The following is a 24,529-nucleotide window of genomic DNA, read 5'->3' as shown; positions in this document are numbered from 1 at the left end:
TTTGTTTTTGTCATTCACGCGCTTAAATTCTCCTCTATAAAGTTGTCTCGATTCGATCGAAGGAACTTCGTCCAGTGCCAATTTCTACGAAATTCTACTTTATTGCTTTCATCCAGGATAAATAGTATAATGATCTGATGGCGTCAACTATACTTTCAGGTTACCAGAGAAGGAGAACTGCTGCCGTTCTTCCAAACAGAATTGAAAGTGGGCGGCGATGGCGAGGAGGACAAGATATTCTTTATTTGGCCAACGACGATCGTTCACAAGATCGACGAAAAGTCGCCTCTTTATCATATATCAGCCAGCGATATGCTCAGGGAACGATTCGAGATTATCGTCATGTTGGAAGGTAATTTAATACGCAGGTCCCACGTATTAAATTACCAAGGTGAAAGTCGAAAATACGAAGCAAAAGGTTTTCGTTCGATCGCGTGAAACAAACCACTTTCGGATTAAATACGAGTAAATTATCGCTGATAGATTATCTCACGTGCGAAGATTAGTTCAAAATCTAAAACAAAAGATATCTTCGTTCGAACTTTTTCGAAAAATCGAATTTGATAAACTTTTACGGACTAATTTTCAATCGATCGAGGTCTATTTTCTCGACAAAGAGAAGCTTCGTATAACATGTTTCCGCGTCGAATCAGTCTGTATGATGAGTAATTGAACCATCAGTTGCATAACACACTGGATGAATCAGGAAGATAAATTTCTATAATTTCGCATTGATTACAGCTGTCGTTGGACCAAATTTCAGGAAACCTTATGTATTTAATGAGTCAAAAAGACAAGCAAAATTTCTAAAATTCCTCGTCAATTGCAGGTGTCATCGAATCAACTGGCATGACGACTCAAGCCAGGAGCTCGTACCTGCCCTCTGAAATTTTATGGGGACACAGATTTGAACACATAATCACGTTCAAAAAGGAGACTGGGGAATACGAAGTGAACTATTCCTTGTTCAACAATACCTACGAGGTTGACACACCGTTATGCTCAGCGGCTGATTTGGACAAACTTAGGACGATGCAGCGATCGAAAGGAGGTACGAGCAAAGAAAAACTTCTAACAAGCATGAATTCCCAGCTTCGTTAAAATTCTTCAAAGAATCGTCGTGATAATACCGGACTGCGGATTTTTATGCATTCACCGGGAAACGCGTTAATTCGTCGTTTGAATCCTAAATCTCTTAGACGTGCTAAGTGCTTCGTTTAGAAATTTATTTCGGTTTGAAAATCGCATTTGCTTTGTCCTTATTCGTCTTTAATTTCGTAATGTTTCTAATTTAAGAGACCAGACTGACAGGTCGAAAATGCAAAAATCCATTGAACTCGCATAATACGCGAGGATACGCGTGAAATATGCAAAACGCAGTATACGTTATCATACTTAACAGGTGGAACAAGTTTACAAGTTACAAGTTACAAATAATTCATGAAAATACAAATTTGCATAAATATCCGCAGTCATCTGATAGTAATGGATGGAGAACTCTATTTTATCGACCACTGTACGCTGTCGGTGAAATGTGATTGACCTCGATTAACATGAATCAAGCTTATTGAATCTGTACTGTCACAAGCGATACTGTCCGCGACATGAGACGCATTCCGCGACGCAAACTACTTTTTAGCCGCCGTATACGTTGTAGCTTTTGCCTCGAGTCGAAAATCTGGCACTCCACTTTCCGACCACTGCCAATATGTCCGAACCTTGGACCAAGAAAAGAATCAAACTGTAATTGCACTGAACGTGTGCTCGAGCCTATTAATTACCGATTAATTCCATAATTAAAACCATTGTTAAATAGTAAATCGTTCGGATGGAACATATTTTTTTAAAAGGGAAATTACTAAATTGTTAATGCCAAAATTATCAAGGGAGTTAGGACCATCGATTCTTAAAAGATTTTCATAGAAATTTTGTAAATTTAGGACGATGCAATTTTGGAAATTTAAATGATTTTTTCTTCACAAAATACACACAATAGCGGCTAAGAAATTTAGATCATTTTCTAACTCGTCTTCTCACTTGTAGTTGGATAGAACGCTTCTGTTAATTTTATTATTAATTTGAAACGAATATAGTCATTTCCTTCGTATCAATACATTTCTAAGCTGGCTTTTCTTCGAATTCTTAGCTTCTACACTTAGTAACTTCAAGCTTACAGTATATAAGGATGAATTCCGTGACTGTTCCATATTGCATCATATTTAGAAAAAAATGGTAATATTGGGGAAGAAACTTTCTGGCAAAAGACCCATGAAACAGTTTCAGAAACCATTAAACAGACCTACGAAAACACCCATAAACCTACAGTTTCGGTTCTAGTCTTTTAATATTAACTACGTTTGCATTGGTAATAATGCCGCGTAACTTGACATAACTTGTTAGAATCTATTACTATTCTAATTACAATGACTTTATTCTCTTTGATATCTACAAAATTCATACAAATTTCATAGAATAATTTAACCGTTTGACCAGAAGATACACTGTTGAATTTTATTTGATAGCAAAACGAAAATTGATACAATGTGTTTCGTGCATTCGTTCGACACGGCAAATCTGAACGAAAAATAGAAAGAAAAAGAAATGTCGAAGGCGAAAGCCTTCGCCGTTTACCGAGTGTTCGAGCGTCAACCAAAAAAGAACTACATAAGAACTTGCTACCTATAAACGGGACTATATAGCCTGTGGTTTGTTTGACAGTCTTATCTTAACTCTCTCATTTATATAGTTTCGTTTGATATGCCTATCTTACAGATATTCAAATTATCTCACTACCGGTTTAGTAAATATATCTGTCACCTGCTGCTGCCGCTTAGTCTCTATCAGCACATCAATCTCACGAACGTCGCTCAATAAAATGAAAGCGAGCATCAATACATTTTGCCCGTTTATGACACTCCGGATTACTAGCGAACTTCGCTGATTCATCGATCTTGATTTTCCACGTACATAGGAATTTTGTCGCAATTGAAAACCAACTCTCGCGTCATTTGACTGTACCAATACTACCTCTTCATCTTCCAAGCATCCTCATCCTCTGCATTGATATTGTAGTTTAGCGGAAACCAACCAGACTTGTGTCTTCTCTCAGGTCTCTACGATTGGCTCTGACTTCACGCAACTCTCATTAAAAACAACGTCGCGATTCACGTGAATTTTACGCTTTGCATCCCACGGTCGATAGTTTGTCGACTTCTCGCCGTAGCTAACAAATACCATTTTCTTGCCTTTCGCATTGAATTTCATTGAGTTTCTACCTTTGGGACGTCTTGTCCATCCGAACACGCGCGTGTGTTTAATCTCCGGCTAACGACCGGTGATCAATTTTTCGTACGCCATCATGCCCTGTGTACTTGTTTCCAAAGGGTTCTGTTTAGAACATACGCTGCTGTCTTGACAGCTTTGGCCTGCAACGTACTTGACACAGCCTTGGTAATCAACATCGATCTAGCGCTCTCCACCAAGGTACCTATTTCACGCTCCGCCTGTCCATTTTACTGCAGAACACATGGTGCTGATGTTTCGTGAATGATTCCCCATTTTCCAGAAAATCGTGAAACTCGCCTCGCGTATATTCCGTCCCATTAGCTTTTTATAAGGCTTTTATTTTATCACGAGTTTGCCTAAACGCAATAGTATTCTTGAAATGTTTCAAAAGCTTCTGCTACGTGACGTGTAAAACAAACAGTCCGAAGACTAGTACTGTCGTCTTTCAACAGGATAAAATATCTTGAACCCACATTCACGAAATTCTCTCTCGTTTACTTGGAATATGTATCTTTCGTTTTTGCTCGCTCATCTTTAACGTACAGGCTTCAAAAAGAAAAAAAAATCATTTCAACGCTTGGTTGGCCTCTTCATCGTTTTGACATCAACGCGATCCAGCCTTTCATTCTTATCGTCTTAGCAAGTTCTCGCGAGGCACGTTACGTCCTATCGGTCTCTTCTTATCGAAAAACACACATCGGAACAGCGGAGCGTAGCGTGTTTCCTGCGCGGATAGAGCGTCTTCGCTATTTCGAATTTCACGGCGATCGCTGTGAACGTGAAACGAAAAATCCTCGTCCGTTAACGCTCTCACTGAAACAAATTCCTCTTCAACTACGCAGGCAAGAGTACTTCTTTCAGCGGTTGATCTATCAGTTTATCGTTCGTTAAAGCTCCAGCATCTGTCTTACCGACACTTTAGCGACTTTGAGTAATGTATCACCAGCTATCTGGGGAAAACATGCCATCTTCGGTGGCTCAGGTTCACGGAAACGTTCGTGACTATAAGTCATACGCATAGTCTCATCGAAGTCCGCCAATAACACAGAATCATCAGCGTGCGTTGTTTCTAAGAAAAATGCACTGACGTCGCACACGTGTGCCGTTTACGACGCGTTGTCCGTTTTTCTATTTTTGTACTCTCCGCCAAGGATTCGCTTTTTGCACTTGTCGTACCGATGGCACGTCTCGTGACTGTAATTGCAACTACTTTTTCTCTTTTAAGTGGTTCGACCCTCCTCGAGTTCTCCACTTCTTTCTCTTATTTCCGGGTTTCACTCGGTGATTTCCAACACGCGGTGCAAGCGACGAAATGGCCTCTTCTTCAACTTCCAACAATCGTCCGCGCGAATGAATTCCGCAATTAATTTCCCTGTGCTCTTCTCTTCTCCCCTGCTAAACTCCCACGCTATAGAGAAGTTTGAGGAATTTCGAGGACAAACAATGCTCAGCAATGATTTCACATCATCGCGACGTTGGAAAGCTGCTCATTCGCGTCGTACGGTTTCTCGCGGATCGTTTCAAATTTTTCTATCTGCGTCGCAAACGAGCTTCTCGTCATTGTTTCGCGTGTTCGCTCGTGTCGCCATAACAACGCGTGTACTTTCTTGGAAATCCACCTCTCGCGTCGTACAGTTTATCAAATTTACATGTAACGACTTAACTGATTTACTCTGAACGTTTCTGAAGAATCACTGGCACCTCTTCCATTCTCTCCCTTTTTCTTTCTTCTTTGAAATTTACCGTTTTATTGAATTCTCGTCAACACACTCCGTCAACTCACGCGATTCAACAACGACACGTCATATCTCCGTAGAGCGAACTTCTTGCCGTCTAGTTTGGTTCAACGTTTCCTCGTCTGTCGTGACAGTCAAGGAGAACGTTCGTTCGATACTACCGATACAAAAGCGAAGAAATTGGAAAAAAGACAAAGTTGGCGCACTATGCTCGAGCAAATACGATAACGCGGTAGCGCGCTGGCTCCACGAACTCTTCGCTTTTATTCGAAGGGAAAACGGTTTTTGAATAAGACAAAGATCGATGCACGTTGTAATCGTATTTCGTAAATTCGCTCGGTACGGTGAATCTGAACAAAGGCCAACGAACAACTAACTAGAAATAATAAAAAACTTTGAACGCGAAAGCTGATCATTTCAACCAAAAAAAAAAGAAAAGAAAAAGAAAATTACAGAAAAACTTGCTATCCACAAACGGGACTACATAGCCTGTGACATACTCGAAATTCTTATCTTAAAAAAGTATTTACAACAAACTTGCGAGTGTTTTTCTCGCGGAGGTGGTCGTTAAATAAACTGGCTTCAGCGAGACTCGACTGACTCTCGATGAACCAACCGTTCCTGCTACGCCGTATGTAAAATGGAATTTTTTTCCTGAAATTAATTTTGAATTTCTATGCACCATTAGGTATTTCAGAACGTGCGAGCAACAGCGGATTCGCTCATTATCGCGATGCGTCGAGCAGTTCTTTGACCACCGGATCCGGTTCCAGCCTAGCGTCGTCAACAGGCGGATTGCACATGAACGTGCCGATGACGCTCACTCCGATTCCAGTTATGATCACCGGCCCTGACGGTTCTCTTAGACGCGAGAGCATGCAAAGCGCGCAAACTGACTTAAAGCAGTCCATATTTTACACGCAAAACGAGGTACTAAACATGTAGCTACTATTTTTCTTTTTATTAGATCGTTGTACACGAACGTCGTCTCTTTAATCCTGCTGCAGTTCTCCACTTCAAGTACACGTTTAAGATCTTCGAGATAAAAGTGATTCTTACGTGTGAAATCCGTTTCTCTGATTCCATTTTCCAACTATACTTGCAGAACCAAGGAAACGCAGTAATAGAATATATCGTTACGTTTTTTAGTCGCCAGCCAGTTAAGGCCAGTACATTCTATCGAAGTTATTTATTTACGACAAGCTATAGGTAATAGTGGCTTTTGTAAACTTTTAGCACTTTTCTGTTTTAAAATCGTGTGTAGAATCTGGTCCTTTTTTTTGATGGACTGTAACACATTTTCAGACCACAGTGAAATCTGGTTTTCCGTGTAATATAATTTTCTATTGACGCGTTAAATTAAATTAATAAATTAAATTAATTCCTTAAATTGTCTACGGATATGGAATATAAGCGTTCAATGTTGATACGTCTATCGTATTCGTAAGAGACTATTATCGGCCAATTGTTATAATTTTGGATAAGAATAAAACTATCGTAGCGTTTTTTTGTATTTCCAAGTATCTCTCGTTAAAGCGTGTCTTAATATCTGTGTTATGCGTAACTATTTTTATTTCTAAAATGTCACTTGAACAGGGACACTAGGATTCTAATATATTCTCAAGGTTACATTCGAGAAAATCTTGCTCAATATTTTTAAGAAATAGTAGAGTTCTGAAAGAACAAGTGAGGACAAAAGCGAACCGAAGGCTGCAGCACGATTAAATAAATCTTCAACTATACATAGTTTCTTCAAAATATTGCTACGAGGGTCAGATTTCATCTAAATCCAAGGAAGATACAAGTAGCTTAATTTCTCGACATGTACATACGTACAGTCTATGGTACTTGAAAATGATTTAACAATAGAATTATTAGACAAATTTTATTGTATAGATGTACTGCTGATTTTCATACAAATTCACGTTCCTTGGAATATAATTAAGGAAGCTGAATATTGGTAGAAAATTACTTTATCTATCAAGTATCATAGAAATCACTGTACTTTGAACATTTTATATATATCCTCGTATCGATTTCACGCTTTCACGTTTCCTATAAATACATAAAAATCTGCAGTCTGCTAATAGTTATGATATACTAATAGAAACGCAAATATTTTCATTCTGTGTCTAGTTCCTGGACGGTGATCCGCACGTTTTAAATCATTATTCCCACGAGGAATTAAGAAACCAAGAGGATTATGATCGTGTATTGGAAGATATAAACGCGACCTTAAGGAAAAATCGGGCACCGAGTAAGGAAGACAGAAGAATACACAGAGAACCGTCCAAGTGTACCTTAGACTCTAGGAAGAGCGAGTCGAGAGACACGATAAAGAGATCCAGTTCTAGGACGACGATGGATCAAGTTCCAGTTATCAGCTCCCTATCGAAATCACCATCGCGACAGCATTTAGATCCCAGGTATTCAAATCTGTCTCTTCTTTTGATGTTTCTTCAGAGGCAACAGCGTTACGAGTTACAACTTTTGCGTCAACGTTTCATAAGCTGCGACACTGACGCAAAATGTGACAGCGGATTTTTATGCAAATTCATATTTTACAAAATATAATTAGGAGAATAGAACCGAAACGTAGTCTTCGTCTTAGATAGAAAATAGTCTCGCCTACCAGCTATACGTAGAAATCTCCACGCTTTAGATATTTTTATATACTTTCTCATAAAACTTTCTCCTGTTTGCATCCTGTGCGATTTTTCTATTTAAAAATTTCAAGATTTTTCGCTTTAAAATTTTTTTAGAAATGCATAAAAATCTGCTCGCAACGCGATCGTCTCGAGAGAAACCAAAAGCGTGACACAACGATAAATCATGGGCAATTCTTAGAAATCTTAGAATCTGGCCTTCCATTTCCTTCTATTCGAATGTTCAATGAAAATCCGAAGACCGCGTTTAATTATAGAAACGATGCTAATCTGTGTTTCATTCATTCAGACATACCAAGTTCGCGGAATCCTCGGAAGCGTATCGCGAACCTTCGCCTCATCCTCTCACCTCCTCGAGGTCCAGCCTGGGAGAGAATCACAAGAGCCCGCAGAAAAAGACCAGCTTCATCTTAGGCGACGTCGAACACCACGTGATAGATATGGAGCCTATGAAGGAGTTTCCCTCTCGGAACGCGTTGGAGGGCGATTCATCCAAAACGAATCATCTCCCTAGGCACGCTGTTTTCTATCAGGAACAGGTGTAGGTGAGCAAACGTGGACCATCGTTAACCACTTAACGCACGTATTTAACGTGATATGTGTATTTGAAGATTGGGTTTCACTGAATTAATTGTTTTTGACATCGATCTTTGTGGATTGAAAAACTACAGTATTTTATAAATAAAGATATCCATATTGGTTCTAGTTTGAGCGATTATTATATGCATTCAAGCTATAGTATCTTATATATTTAATTTATACGATAATTTATATGAATTATGAAAGGTGTCCATATATGTCATAAAGAAACATGTTGTGTATATAATTGCATTTTCGCTTGTTTTCCACTATATTGTAATAAATTTCCATTAATAAATAAAGGAATGATCTGTGCGTTAAGGGGTTAAGGAGTTAAGTAGAAGGCTTATGAGAAGACTTATTTTAGTCTAGAGAATTTCTTTTCTAGAAGAACCGCAAGAGGTTTGATATTAGCTTCCTCGTATATATTGACAAAGAATTTTCTTCAAACGAATATAGCTGAATTGTACAGACTCTTGTACGTTTCGCTTATTTGAATCGAAGAAACCAAAAACTTCCAAATATTATAAATATAATTAGGATATGAACTAGATTGCGAAAGAAATATTTAAAAAAGAAGGATTTAAAAAAAAAAGACGGTGACATTCTGAAATTACAGAGTCAGATTTTGGCGACTTCTTTCGTGTCTTGCGGGACGAAAGATAAGAAATAATCATTCGACGATGGTTGCTGGAACTAGAAATATCGTTTCGAATTGCTGCGCGCCGTCTTTCTTGAACCTGCACGACAGAATTAATTTTACGAATTCGAAAAAATGCTTTTGCAGGTGTAATTTCAAGAACCTACGTCTTCGTAAAACAGACGAAGAGAGATGGTTTTCTTGAAAATTCGAAATTAGAGTACCCCCTTGAACGACCTGAAACGAGATTGCATTAAATCATCAACGACCCCCCTCGTTCGTTAACCATTCCACGCACACACGTAGCATTTACGTCAGCAGGCCCAGGGGGAAGCAAAAAGAGCAGAAAATCTCGGACATCTTCTAATTGACTGGATTTCCGTTCCGCTATCGATGAACCACGGGACCAAAACGAGCTAGAAGCTTTAGATTTCTAGAGGCTAAATTGCCTCGGAGGAGGATCAATTACTCGCCGGGCGATTTGCAACGATCGTGCCCTCTTAAAACAACTTGCCTTCGCCGTACAACTGGGCCTCTAAATTGTTCTAACTGGGACACAAAGACGTCATGCCGCGTAGTTTTCATACATACGCGCCGTTTAAGTTCGACTAACTGGCCAGCATCCTGCACGATTCCAACGATCGAAGTAGTACGAACTCCGCCTTTCGCTTTCTCTTTTTCGCTTCTTTACGCTTATCGTTTCTCTTGTTCCATCGCCTTCGCTCTCCATTTTAACCGGTCGTACTCATCGGCGCGAATTAAGCTATCGATGGATCGGATCAACGAGGACACGAACGACTCGCGGACAAGCGACGACAGACCTGAGTTGATTTTCATCGAACAGTAAAAACGTTAATACGTAAGAGATTGGGAAATTCGAGCGACGAGTTAACTCGTCTTCCTCGATTCGGTTAGAACGAACGCGAAATTCAGACGTGAAGCTGTAGAAGACTTCTTATTCTTCTTCTTCTTCTTCGGTATCGCCTGCCGATATCTGCTGTTTAAAAGAATATTCGGAGGGTTACGTTACGATGTCACGCAAAAGGGAAAAAGTCGCGAGGCTGTTCCTGGACTTGTTTTGGAATGCGAAGCATCCGATTCATTCGGACGCACGGTGCTGTTCTCTCGATGAGAATCGCGGTATTAAATTGAATGAAAGGGACAATTTCTTTTACCTTATCGCCATTAAGATCGTTCTACCGTGTCACTTAACTGACGATTTCCGGGCTCGTTTAACCTTATCTCTCTGGTACACGTTCGCATCAACGAGTCGCGCACTGATCGTAATTCGCCAGAAACTTTGTTCCCGTAGCAACATGCGTTATAGTAAAAAGATTATAATAAGAATCAAATTACCAAATTTTTCAACTGTGGGCAATGATCGTAGTAGCCAGAAGTGCCGATACTCGGTGTATGAAATAGTACGAAAAGTGATGTACACGTGAAATTTGATGATGATTCCAATTTTGCTTTCATTGAGTTTGGAAATTTAAAAGACAGGAAAAGTGAGTTGTCGTGTTTCGCATTTGTGATATTTAATTGCGCGATATGATCGATATTTTGTTAAAAGGAAAGATGCAATTTAGAAGATCATTGTGAAAATTAGAAATTATTCTTTCGCTTTTTTTTCTGCAGAAAAAGAACGAATTTGTATGAGCCCTTTGACCATTCGGAAGGATATCGTACGAAGTAAGTTAGTGGAATATAACCGCGATGATTACTGAATGATTTTTTAAAGGCCAGACACTGTCTGACCTTTTTACGCAGACTGTCGTTGCTATTGGTCGCTGTGAAATTTAATCGACATTTACTGATCGTATCTCTGAATCAGCTGACATCGGCTTCGTTATCCGTCTCGCATAAAACGAATCTGTAGAAAAACTGTAGAAAAACTAATTCCAAACTTTCGCGTCCTGTATACGCGTAACACGTCTATCGAAATAATAAAATAGGAAACTCTGTGGTACAAGTGTGGAACAAAAATTCAACCAAAACAAATCACAACTATAGCTTAAGTTTCATTTGTTCGATAAGGATCATCAAACCTAAATTACGTATGTAAACTATTTCGGTATTTCGAATCTAATACAGCTTTCAGTTAACAATTACTCAAATTCTGCGTCTCCAAATTTGTATGGTTTCCCTGGGCATCCTTAATTAAAAACAACCAAATTACCATTTCAAAATCTCTCGTTTCCTTGGCTTCAGCACCATTTTTCTTTAATTGAAAATCAATAAGAGTAGGATATCTAATAAGTCTTCTCAAGAATTAAGTCGCGAAGAAACGACTGTTTTATTTGTTAATTCTATTACTGCAATTTAATGCAATTATTAAATTATAATTTAGACAATAAATTGCGCACTCGAAACTCGTCGAAAACAGCTAACTGGTTAAAATTCAACGCGATGACTCCGAATTAATCGACTAATAAAATACAAAGCATTGGCAACAGCCAAGTTGTCGCGTGCAAGAAGCTGTTCAGCTACATTTCCACGACGCTTGGAACGAAGGTAATTCGTAGCGAGGTGTACGAGGAGGCATTTCCACGTTATGATGCAACACGCGATGGCCTGAAGGGCAGTTGGATGAGCAGAGGATTAAGTGGATCCAGAGAGCCACGTAGGTTAGACGACACGACACGACAGGATGAGTTTAGTGGCGGGAAGTGCCCTCGTTATCACGCCAGTCAATTGTTTAATCTCGGCCTAACCTCTTCCCTCCTCGCCCCTACTTCTTATGCCAAGTTTCCACACATACGAGCCATGACACCACGCGAAACACGCTAAACCAGCTATCAAGTTCCTCGAGCACGTAGCTTCGTGCAAGTACATCGCCGTGTGTCCTTGTTCTCCAGACACATTTCACCTGCCTCGCAAGCTCGCGATGCATCCAAGCTGTGTACTCTTCTGTGTCTCGAGGCAACTGAGATCGAAAGTGGACGAGTCACGTTGCTCGAATAAAACGACTACTTATCTTCGTATACTTTATGCTGAAAATACGTTGCTTTTCACACGGTCGCTCTTCGCACATTCTTCTACCGTGAAACGTTCATTTTTGCTTCGTTGAAGCAGAGTAGGAAATTCGGGAAACGACAATTACGAAACACCCTTACACACAAATCTAGAAATCGAAAATCACGAACGAGTCACGCTGTTCAGATGAAATTTTTATATGTTTCGCTTCGAATATATCTCCTGATATTCTATTTTCTAGTTTCGATAGCTTTTCCTATGAAATTTTAATTTCCTATAGGTAGTAGGATATGAAATTCCGCAAATGGAAAACTTTCCAATCGTATGCCTTCTTTGTGTCTTGAATAAGTGAGAGATCGAAAGTGGATGAGTCACGTTGCCCACGCAAAATAATAATTCGCCTTTGTATCTTCCGCTTTGAATATATTTTATATCGCAGATCTGTCTCATAGTCACCCTACCCTGAAATTTCAATTTGGTCTGATTTCTTTTAACCAGTTAGCCATCGCGACCTGCTTGACCTAAGCAGGTACCTAAAATGTGTCGCATTGTTCGCACTATATACGCTTCTTTCGTAATAATTATTTACATCTTTCTATTTGTTCGTTTTATTTCGTCCTGGCGCGCAAATATTCAAAACAGCTTAAAATTTACGAATGTATTTTAGTTTTCACCAAGATTGCAATTCGAACAGCAAATCGTACATACTTTTTACGCATGACGAGCATACTCGTCAAAGGCATCAAATTGAAGTAATTATTTACGTATTGAAACACTGTCCAGGTAGAACAGAGGTCTGTAATCTCACACGAATGCAAAGATGTTTCCAACAATTTCCACGTCGCTATCTTCGAGTTCAAACTCACGTAAAAAAAAGAAACGCGCGAGTATTCCTGATTATACGTGACAATATTATAACACAAGTTTGATACTTTCATAACATTTTATAACATTCTTAATATTCAATATACGTGCATGATCCCTGCAAAATTTATGCTTCTTTAACATGAATGATAATCGACCACAGCGATATTTCACTTTACGTATTTGATCGACGGATATCCCGCTCAGCTTACATTTCACAGAAACGATACCAGTCGAATAATTAACCACTCGAAGATAACTTAACTTAAACCTAGTAATTAGTTGCTTGAAGATAATACGACTTTAAACCACATGACACATGGAAGATCGTGGTCGGTGTTAATTGAAGGAAGAGCTAGCTCGATTGCAATTGGAGGTGTGAATAGAAACATGCAAATCGGTGTTCGCAACCTAGTGCAAACGCATAATCGGTATATCAGACCGAGGACAGTCCCAGAGAAGGATGTCGCAATTCGCGTTGCAAGGTAATACGCTTCGTCGTTTCTCTATTCTCGTGCTTCGTGCTGTCATTCTAGACGCTGCTCATTGTCGCCCAGACAATGCCTGTTTTGAATAAGAAACTGAGAGATTCGCGATAACGCGATTGCAGAACGTGACAATAGCAATTACACCTGGTAAACCTCGGTTATTGTGGTCATTGACGCCACGGCTACTTTCTAGATCATGGAAGAAGTTTAATTGAAAGATCTTATTGGGAATTTTTAGCGCTGTAAAATTGCGTGTAGAATTGTTCGTGTCTGCGATAATTTTCTGTTAATAATATTTATTATTGTATTTATTTATTTACGCGACAAGTTGCAGATCGTAAACTCCTCTTTCGTAATTTGCAAAATTTCATTTGTTTTATTAAAATTTGATTATTAAAATTGTATTGCCGTTAAAATTATCGAAGAAGCTCTATCGATACTGATCGTTTCTAACTCGTGATAAAATTCTATCAATAATATTGAATTCAATCGTGCAGGAGGGATCTGCTTGCAGATTTTATTTCAGAAGAACAGAGGAATACGCGATTGGCTGAACGGAAAAGTAATTGACGGATTCACGGTATTTATCGTAAAGGAAATTCTTCAACCCAACCGAAGAGTACATTTTTCGAATTTAATTTTAAACGAGAAAAGAACTAAATAAGGGTTAGTGAAAATAAAATTTACAATTTGAATCACACGATTCGTAGTTCAAAAATTGAAGAATCCATCGCGAATTCCATCGTAAATTTTCGCGAACAAAAGGTCAAAGAACCAAAGCGGAGGAGTATCACGAGACGTTTTAGTATCCCGACGCAACAATAAAAGGCGAGGATGAGTGTCACAAGGTGAGAAATGGTAACCTCGACGAGCCACGACGAAGACACTGGTACTTTCTAGCGGTAAAATCATTGTCAATGTTCGAGGGCGAGAAAAAGAATGATTACTTGAAAAAGAGTTTTATTACGCGCTCGTTTGCCTCATTTTCACAACAATCGTGACTAAGATAGCCGTACTCGAAGGTCGTCACACTTTTGAAACCGATTCAGCTCGTGCATTTCGATAGCAACGCGCATACTGCACGCTTTTTCTCGTGGAATTTACGAGAAAAGTTACGAATCTTCCATGAAAACATACATACGTACGAATGAATGACGCTACAGTTATAATTAATTACCGGCCCTCACGTGGATTTCATTCAATAATGAATCAGCTGTCCAGGAAATTCGTTAAGTCGTGAATCATGCACGGAGGCGAGTATGCAAATGATTCAAATTTCTCAAATTTCTGAAAATTACTTCAAACGTATTCTGCGTATATCCCGACTTGATTTATTCCTTCCTCTCTTAATTAATGGAATTCCGACTCTTTGATTTTCAATTTTACGAATTATCTCAAACATCTTCGATACGATTTATCTGACAAATACTGAAAATTCTGGATATTCTTAAATACGGAGGACGATATTCCTCGTTCATTCACTATGCAATATCATATCCCTGCATCTCTACGCATTCGATTAAAAATTTCAACGAGTATACGTTCGATTTAATGCAAAGAACCTGAAACGATCGATTGCACAAAAATGCGCTGTTGCAAGTATACAAATCTTTCATGAAAGATTATAAAGAGTCGTTCAAGTCTATAAACAACGTTGCGAATCCGTAAAACTTGGATGAGAAAATTACGCAAACTGGTAACTTCCACTTGTACGATAATTCTAACGTTGATGAAAGTTTCAAATATCAATGACCTTGGTTGCATCGAATCGAGTATCTGTCATGGTAGAATATGAAAATCGATGGCCCATAGAAGGAAGATTTGGACGGATCAGGCCAGATGATGATCGTTGCTTGTCAGAGTACTGACGGCACTCATCGAAACGTCACGGTCGTGCCCTCCGGCCTCGTTGACGTAATTGGTTATTATCACGGCGAAGTGTGTCCCCCATTAGTGGATACAGTGTACACACTGGCCCATGTTAGTGCACATTAGCGTGTACGGTGTGCACACAAGCCGATGCACCGTGTACGCACGTGCTCTGCTCGCGAAACGATCTCGCGATCAACGAAAAATTATCTAACGAGCAGCGTTATGCGAATGAAATAATAGATTGGAAGCATTGTTGAAAACCAGCCTACACGATCGAATTTTAGTGGGCCAATCATCATTGCAAATTGTTGATTTACTGAACGATATTGTCTCGTTGCTTTATTTAACCCATTGAGAATCAACGTTCCGTTGACACATCTCGTCCGAAATCTTTTCTTCGACAGCTCTGCCTCGTTGAATTGTTTTCGTACATCGCCGCTATAAATATGGTAATTTCAAAAATTCCTATTAGTCGATTCTACGATTTCCTGAACTTGAGAGAAGGTTAATTTCAGGGAAGTATTTATTTAGAAGCTTCTGACGGATCATCGGCTTCGTCCTTAATTGCTTGAATTTGGATAGGTTGGTTGATTTAAACGAGACCTAAGAAAACAATTTCAAGCGAAGGAGAAGACGTCTAACAGTTGTGACGACTTTCTATACCTTGAGCAACAGAGTAATTGAGAACTACTCGATTAGTATAGCCGAAAAACCCAATGCCAAAATCAACATTCATGGTTCGCGTGTTTAAATCTCATCAAATATGCGTAGCATCTCCGACATACTGCTTCTATGAATTCTCATAAATTCTTCAAGGCTTATGAATCAAGTCTGACTAACGAATCGATAACTCTGCTCCAGCCATTGGTGACGTTGATCGAGCGCAGACTTTGTGGAATTTAGACTAACTTAATGCTATTTTCGTTGGAAACTTCCGATCGAATTTCAGTGGGACAATAACAATTGTAAATTGACGATTCGATCAACGATATTGTGAGAATTCTTTCGAGTAATCGTTGTTGCTTTATTTTAGAAATTACGGTATTTTATCTCCGAGTGATTCAATGATATTAAACTTACGAATAAGCATAAAGTGATATATACGCGAGTAATAAAAGCGGTAGGTTTCTGAAAAAAGACACGAAATAGGAAATTTGAATAATTTTTCGTTAATAGATAGGAGAAAGATTTAGATCGATGGACGAGAGAAATTAGTGATGCAAATATTATTCCTACTAATATTTAATAAACCAATATTTCAGCCCTTTTGCACGATTCAACTATAATATTATTAGGGATTGAGAAACTTTGGAAGTCGTTGAAACTTACCAGTACCGATAAATTCCTCTACATGGCAATAACGCGATTATTTTGCTAGAGAAAGAAAATTTTCCAAACGAATTTACAAATTACAAGCTACATAATTATGCCATTCCACGTAGAGTTATACAATTATAGGGTAGAATTCTGTAACCTAGAACATGTTATTTACCACACACACACGATTCAGTAACATTACAGTAAATTACCGTGCAATTGCCGTAAATTAACGTGGAAATTAAACAAAAATTACTTCATTTGCCAAACGATAGACTATGAACCTTCCAATATTCGCAATACGAAATAACCCTAATTTATGAAAGAAAAAACCGCGACAAGCAGAAAGGAAGATAAAGGCTCGCTACACAAGAAGACGAGACAACGCCATAGGTCGTCAGGCAAGACGACGTTGCGAATGTGTACGTGACTCAATGCTGATCGACGATCCTCGATCTCGTTGAGAAGTAGGAGGAAAAGGCTAGGTAAGAGAGAAAATGGAAGGGATAAAGGCGGACGAGGAAGGTGCGTTGACGTCACTGGGCAAGCTCGCTGCTCGGTACGCTCGTTGGCAACGCGATCGCAGTTTCACCAGGTTTCAACGTCGACCTCGCCGCACTCCGGTCTTTTCGATCGTCGAGCAGAAAAATCTCGACGATCTGTGCGCGAAAAATCGCCGCGAAACCGTTCGAGTATCGCGAAACGGCGCGTCGTTGCAGTGGCGGGAAATTCGTAATTCAAAAAGTGACGCAGTCGATCGAACGACATCTGTGAAGCGGCGAAGATCACGTGGCCAACCGTGTCGATGACTCGAACTTGAATTTCAACGCTGTGAGTGGAAATTTCGCGCGTGTTTTCTCCCTTTTCGATTTAAATTCCGTGAAATAATCGATAAAGCCCGGCGACAAATCCGCAATTCGAGCAAGCGGGATAAGACGAGAATCGGATGGATTTTTGTGGCTGCTGTTGGTATCACTGGTTCGTTTGAAAGGTAAACGTCGATGACGTGAGGGAATGCGTTAATTGATCGGCACGACGATCGTTTCGTTCACGTGATCTACCGCGGAAAGACAACGAAACGGCCAGTCAGATGATCGATGATTAATGGCCGGCAGTACGCGAATTTTCCGACATCCGATCGCGTGTCAGCCTCCTTCCTACTCGACATGAAATCAAACCTGCTGTCGTGCACGATGCCGGTGGTCACGAAAGCTTCGATCGTCTAGAACATGATGAGTTTTTTTCCAAGAAATCTTTTCCATTGTGCAATTTCTACGTAGTATCGTAATTATTTCGAATCTTGATCTTGTTCCTCAAGTCAGCCGTTTTCCGTTCATCTTAACAATGATGTTTATCCTTTGAAGCCGAATAGACAGAGCGCGTTGTATTAGCTTCGAAGCTGCTATTCGACAGCTGTTCCTACGAGTTCGTCGATTTTGAATGTTTCACAAGTCTGATTCGTTTGTATGAAGAAATTTGCCACACCGCGTTATTGTGACGGGAGATAACAGAGATTTTCTCAAGGTTGTTTAATTTTGGTACACGTCGACGCAAAAAGTAGAACAGCCTCCTTTCTATTTTATTCGAGATATCATCGATAAACATCACCGGCTTCTTTATTCTCCGTAGTTCGAATGACAATGAACGTAACTGTATATAACACAGGTGAATGAGTGGTCTCTTGAATAGGATACATGTTGCTCCGTTGACATTTGTATTCAACTTCAATGGGAATCAACGTGTAACAAAAGTGTCAATAAAATCGGTCGATAAAAAAGTCGTTTGGACTTCTCCTATGAGAAAAAAGTACGACGGCCAAGGCGCTTTTATCGTTTTCTCTTTCGAAACGCGCGAATTAAATATCAGCTGAGTGACTAAATAATTTGAATTTTAAAATCTTTAGATTCGCTTTATTTCATTCGAATACTCTTTAAATACTCCAGAATTGAAAAATTCCAAACTTGACATCCATTTAATTAACAATTCGTTGTACTAACGGCTTTCAAGTTTTCGAACAGAAAATTCCACGCTTTTTATTAATTGCTTTTACGATACACGTGGAATCAGATATATCACATATGGTATACATGGTATATGATACTTGTGATATAGATATATTTAGTATACACGTATAGTGCAATCAATTATGCTAACAGATACGGTATATTCGTACAAATATTTCTCAAGATGTCAATTTCTTCTTCTTCGCTTCTTTGTCAACTATATGGAAACCAAACTGGGTCTTTTACCTTTTACTTCAGCTCAAAATATATTTCTTGTTCCTTTGAATTCAAGAATGCAATTTCAAGACTACCAATTTGTTCCAAACAAGAAACTACTAATTATTAACTAAAAATTTAATCAAGTTGAAAGCGTAAGCTGTATGCAAAGATATAGATACAAATTTTCTGTATCGCACGAAACATTGGTGTAAACTTAACGTTTACAATTTTGCTTCTACCTTACGATACTTCTGTTTTACGATAGCGCTAGAAGCTATTTTTAGGTTGTAACGTAACAAGGGATTTTGTACGTGCAAGTAAAAAAATTAAATCCGTACACGAAGAGAGGAAATTCAGAGTCTGAGAATAGAACGCAGAAGATGATCCACAAATTTATAGAAAATTCATAGAAAACTCATACGCTAAATTCAGACATCTCGTGCGTTCGATGCTAATAAAACAAAACGTTAATAATATAATTCATTATTCTTGTCCGCTAAAGAAATAATTTGCCATTATTTCGCGCTATCTACCGCTTACACGCATCGTTCACCGTTAAAACTCGTAAATTCTGCTGGAAGCACACGTTTGCCACGACGGAAATTTGAACGTCTGCTAAACAGCAAATTTCTGCAATGACAAGCCCAGTGTGTAACACGATTACCCAATTATTCGGTAAGACGGATACGGATCATCTGTTGGCGCAGATCTGCCGATCGTGCGAATTCAACCGCAAGAATCGCATCGTAACGACCGACCAAACCTAATCATCGCGGTTCGAATGCTTACGTGCGCAAGTTTCTGCACTCTCCCTACCGGAAACGTCCCTCTTCTGCTCCCGTGGCGACGATCACGCACACGATTAAACCCCACCGCAATTATTTAACCCTCGCCACCAACAGATTCGTGATATTTGTCGATAAATACCCTTCATTTTTTATTTTTTTTTTTTTTGTTTTGCTTTTCGTCGTCAAATTGGAAGGATCAACGCGATCATTAAAAAACAGGTAAAACGATTCTTCGATGGGATGGTTCAGTTGTTCGTTAATAAACGACTCGAGACTGGTTTGGATGACTTTTAAGTTGCACGTTTCACGAACGAGCCGTTTCGCGAAGGATATTGTTAACGTTGCAGAAGGTGGAAGAAGTTGATCGTTACAAGAGATTCAAATTCAATGATGGCAATTCAATATTCGAAGGCTAATGTACATCTGCTGGAACTTGAGTCGAGTGGCCGGAGGATTTTCAATGACAGTTTTACCATTTTCTAAAGGGTCAATTCGATCGCTTGGTAGAAGCAATCTCTTTTCAAAATTTACCTTGGAATTTTTGATTATCAGATTGTTAGCAGGTATAATGAAACTGTCAAATATAGAAAAATTAGTATTTGTCAATTTTATCGTCCCGATATACAGTTCGTGTTCATCTGCTCGAAAAGTATGTGTGTTACTTGTATAAATTTGTTACGGCCACAAGATGCCGCAAAGAACAACTTTAAAATATTATATTTATAACATTGTCGCTCCTCTTTATTTTAGAACAGACGTCACTCCGGAACAGCCCAATTAATCATTCAATCTTTTCTTTCGAAAAACTACAAGTGTCATCGAAAAAGCCTCGTTAACGAGATAGCCTGTTACGTATTTCGGGAAGGAATTTTAACAAGATTGCCTCTTAGAATTCTTCCCATCGACCCATCTTTTTCCACTTCTATCAAATCAACTATTCCGTTGACGTTTCATCGAAAAAATTGTGGAAAGAAAATTGCGAAACTGGCACGTACGATCTTTGTCATACTGTATTATATTCAACGAATCTTTTTAATCTTTTCAATCTTTTCAATCGGTCAATTTCGGTTCCTTATTCGAAGTAGAAACGATATTCCTCTCAAACTTAGCGTTCAAATATTTGGCAGAGATTCGTGACTCTTGCAATCCTGTTAAATGTAACGCAGAATATACCCTCGATTGTCAGAAACAGTAAGAAATTTTCAAACAAGCAGATATTCTCGAGAAAAGAAATTTGTGATTTTCGGTATTGTTATCGCGTGTTCCGTGAAAAATAGGATATTTTGAAGTGACACGGTTGGAAGGTGAGGCGAAAAATGTGAACGCAGCGAGTTTTTGCGTTTCGCATCCGGCGAAATTCAATTCGCGAATAATCAACGCGTTTCGTACACGTGCCACGCGTGTTCACGCGTATGTGCCACCGTGTCAGCATTATCCCCGCCATAAGAGGAAAACGCCATGGCATCCGTTGGCACAATCTCGTGCAACGGCCGGGAATCTGAAACAGTTGCGAGTGCGACGCGCTTACGTGCGCTGCTCCAGCTGCAAAACGCGGGGAAACGTTCGCTCTTTCAATGAGAACAGTCTTAATCTTAGTGAGAATCTTTATATATATATATATACTTTGTATCTCTTCCTATTTTTATTATCCCGAAAGAGAATTCGCGAGATTAATCGTCACTCTCGACGAGAGTCGACTATGTTGGTTTTATCTGGAAATTCGCTTATGTTCACTTTGAATTTTTTTCTTTTTCTGTTACTACTTTAGAAGATACTTTTGAGTCGAAGAATTAAAAATCGAGATCGATCATCGATTTGGTAAAGTTTCGCGTACATTCTACTCATTCTTGTTCCTTGCAAAGATGTGTTTTTATCGTCGATGAATATATCGTAAATATAACGTATCCCGAAGGAATGAAATATTACAGAGTATTTGAAAACTCAGAGAGAAGATTGTCGAAAGTATATACAAAGTACGGTCGTTGCTTGCCTCTTTTCCATTAAATAAATTCTGCGATATCTGTATCAAAGTAGTATCAAAGTAGTTTCGAGTAAACTTCGTATTTTTAAAAGTATTTTTTAAAAGGCAACGAGGAATTCGACTATCGAACGCATCGATTCAGAGAAACCATCGAACGAATGGAAGAAAACAACGGGCGAGTGGTAAACAAGGAAATTACGTCCGTAATTAATCGCGTCTCCGTTCGCGTAAACTGGTTTCGTGTTTTTAGAAAAACACAATCTGACGGCCCGTCTTTTCTTTTTCTTCGTCTCAAATATAACGGTCCGAACTTTCGCTGTTCTCGCGTGGTGTAACGATTCCATTTTCGCTCCAACGTTTTATCATCAGCTCGTAAAAAGTATTCACCGTCTTTTCTTACTTTTACGGTTTAAGCCATTTACGAGCTGACAGGCGCGCGATAATAACGCATTGGCCAGGGAAATTCAGTGAATCACGAACCAGCGAGAATATAATTTATGTCATCGTGCCAGATAAGCGGTATTTATGCAGTATTTACAATTTTTCACCGTTTGTTTGTCGCGACATTTTTCGTCTCTGCCGAGATATCCGCCATACGTACTTTGTCACAGCGCGTTGATAATATTATTTTCTGCGCGATAAAGCTACGATCGTTCGGTTCGATAAGACAAAAAAAGAAAAACATATAATCGCGACGGCTTAAAAAACGCGTCGACGAGGAGGAAGCAGTTCCCAACGAAACGATTCTTCGTTAATCGCCCGCGAAAATTCAGTTCCGTGCTGTTACGTGTTTCTCTTTATTATGATTCAGAGATTACGACGCAGATTAATCGGCAAAATCTGCAAAATAATAATTATGTAATGGCTCATCGATGGTCTAATCTGGCCAACCTCGTCCTTCCCACCACTCTTTCATACTCGTTTTCCGTCATTATCTCGTTTTCTCTCTCTCTCCCTCTCCCTCTCTCTCTCTCTCTCTCTCTCTCTCTCTCTCTGTCTCCCTGGTCTAAAACAATTGCAGGAATCGCGGGAATCTCGACTTCTTGTCGCTTTCCTGCACACATTCTTCGCACAGTTTTCCACATTCCTCGACGATGAAGAAGAAAATGGAAAACTTGACCTTGTTAATACACATGGTGGAAGATATTTTTATATTGTGAAATCAGAGGATTTTCTTATAAATGTACCCGTAATTATATCGCAGGAGAACTATAACCAATTAAGTCACCAAGTTGTCGATCTTATAACGAAGCTTTTTATAGGACAAGTTAATTTTCACTCGAAAATAAGTGAAGATATTTTCATCGTGTTTGAGTCTGGTTTAGAGGTTTTCATTCTGAATTTCTTCGATCGCTGGAAACACGAAGCGGATTTTTTGACGAATTGACTTTCACTTTGTCGAGACAGAAATACGACTATACGTACTTGCCCATTTTGAATATATATCTTTATTTATGGTCTTGTCTAGTATAAACGTAAATACGTGGTGCATAGTTAGGTGGAATCAAAGCGACACGAAGAAAACGAGTAAGTACATGTAATCACGTTTCTTGCTCGATAAAATTAAACGTCAAATTAATTAACATCGTGAAAGATACTTGCACGTATTTTTAGGAATTTTCGAAACGATTCTGCTCTTTCTTTGGCTCTAGTATTAAGTATAGATTAGAGTTTGATTCAACTAATTTAATGAATCGCCTGATTTGAGTATTATTCATAAAAAAAAAAAAGATAATACCTGCGCTTATTTTTATCAGGAAGTGGCTGGCAGCGTTCAATCAAAATTCCAAAAAAAAACATACCATCGATAATTCCCTAAAATTCTATCGAAACCGGAAACAAGGAACACGTCATCGACACATTGTCTCGATCTCCGGAACCTTCTCGTCAGCGTGATGTAAATTCATCGGCATCCTCTGCACCTCCTTCCCTCCTATCCTTCCTTTAATCGAACAATCGAGATACCCCAGACGAAAAGAAAAAAAGAAAAAGAAATGTCGCAAAACTTGTTGTCTGAGGCCCGATGCAAACGACGGAGTTCTGTCGCGCTTTTCAACGGCCTCCTCCAGTCAATTCTATGGGAAAATACCGACGACGTTTTTCACGCGATAAAATTGACAACACGCTCGCGCAAACGAGTATAATTTATATATTAAGTCCTTTCATAAGTATCATCGTGTTGATTATTAGTGGACTGTTTATGAAAATTCATATTTTTATTAACACGACGAAAGAAATGAAATCCGAAGGAGAGATTTATTTCACTCGCCAAATATTATAAATTTCTAACTCTGTTGGTCATTGATTCTAAATTTCAACCGAGTTACATTTTACTTTAGAAATTCAAAACGCAAAGTACGAGACGACATTACTTGTGGGACGATCTGGACATTTCTGCACAGTAATTTATTAACTAACGATATTAACGTACTGATCGTACGTTATAGATCTCTCTTTTACAATTTTACAATTTTACGTCAAACAATACAACTGGTAAATTTATAGAACCTGAAGTATAGTACTAGTAATAATTTATCACTACTGACCAATTTCATCAATGATATTAGTTCAAGATTATGCAAGACAGAATATGTAAGAATATTGTCGTTTATAGTTGTAACGTAAATTCCTTTTGTTTCCCTATTTGATTACATAAACGGAAAAAGATATAGAGAATCCGGTCGAATAACACGTAAAAGCAGACACGACGTGATTCCGTATAAAGTTTCAGTATACTCGATCAGTTTTCAAACTCGATTTTCTCGTAAACCAAGCCGAGAATAAAAAGCTTTCATTCTATATATTTTTCTTATTTTTCTACAAGTAATCGTGTCCTGCACGCTGTCACAAGTTATTCCGCCGGATTCTGTATGTTAAAAATTATTTTGTCACAACGCTCGTGTACATTGCTCCCCATTTTAATAACGTAACGCACAAAATCGATTACGCACCGTAGGGACGAGGTATGGTGGGATTCCGCGAACGGAAGGGCGGTGTGAATGCCGGTGGAAAGTGAGAGGAAACGAAGAAACGATGGCAGAAAACGGAACTTTGCTCTTCAACGGCCGTCAGTCATCGTCGCGTGGACACTTCCAGCGACTTCATTCATCCTGGACAC

General features: G+C 39.0%; 1 protein-coding gene across 6 annotated transcripts in view; it reads left to right on the top strand.

Annotated features, from left to right (window-relative positions):
• The window catches only part of LOC100749745 (G protein-activated inward rectifier potassium channel 3), a 42,934-nt gene extending 18,492 nt beyond the window's left edge, over positions 1–24,442 (top strand). For 5 of the 6 annotated variants that reach the window (XM_024369389.2, XM_024369398.2, XM_024369396.2 and 2 more), the window contains 5 exons: positions 160–352; positions 830–1,051; positions 5,710–5,951; positions 7,158–7,447; positions 7,977–8,754. In XM_024369389.2, the coding sequence (XP_024225157.1) occupies positions 160–352; positions 830–1,051; positions 5,710–5,951; positions 7,158–7,447; positions 7,977–8,232 (1,203 nt within the window). In that variant the 3' untranslated portion in view covers positions 8,233–8,754. Of the gene's footprint in view, positions 1–159; positions 353–829; positions 1,052–5,709; positions 5,952–7,157; positions 7,448–7,976; positions 8,755–24,367 lie in introns of those variants that run through there. The other variant, XM_033322328.1, reaches the window with a different exon arrangement.
• Positions 24,443–24,529: the final 87 nt, after the last annotated feature.

This window comes from Bombus impatiens, unplaced genomic scaffold, assembly GCF_000188095.3.
Source record: "Bombus impatiens unplaced genomic scaffold, BIMP_2.2 scf_0036, whole genome shotgun sequence".
Lineage (NCBI taxonomy): Eukaryota > Metazoa > Arthropoda > Insecta > Hymenoptera > Apidae > Bombus > Bombus impatiens.
The sequence above is the reverse complement of the archived record's forward strand: the minus strand, read 5'-3'. Positions and strand labels throughout refer to the sequence as shown.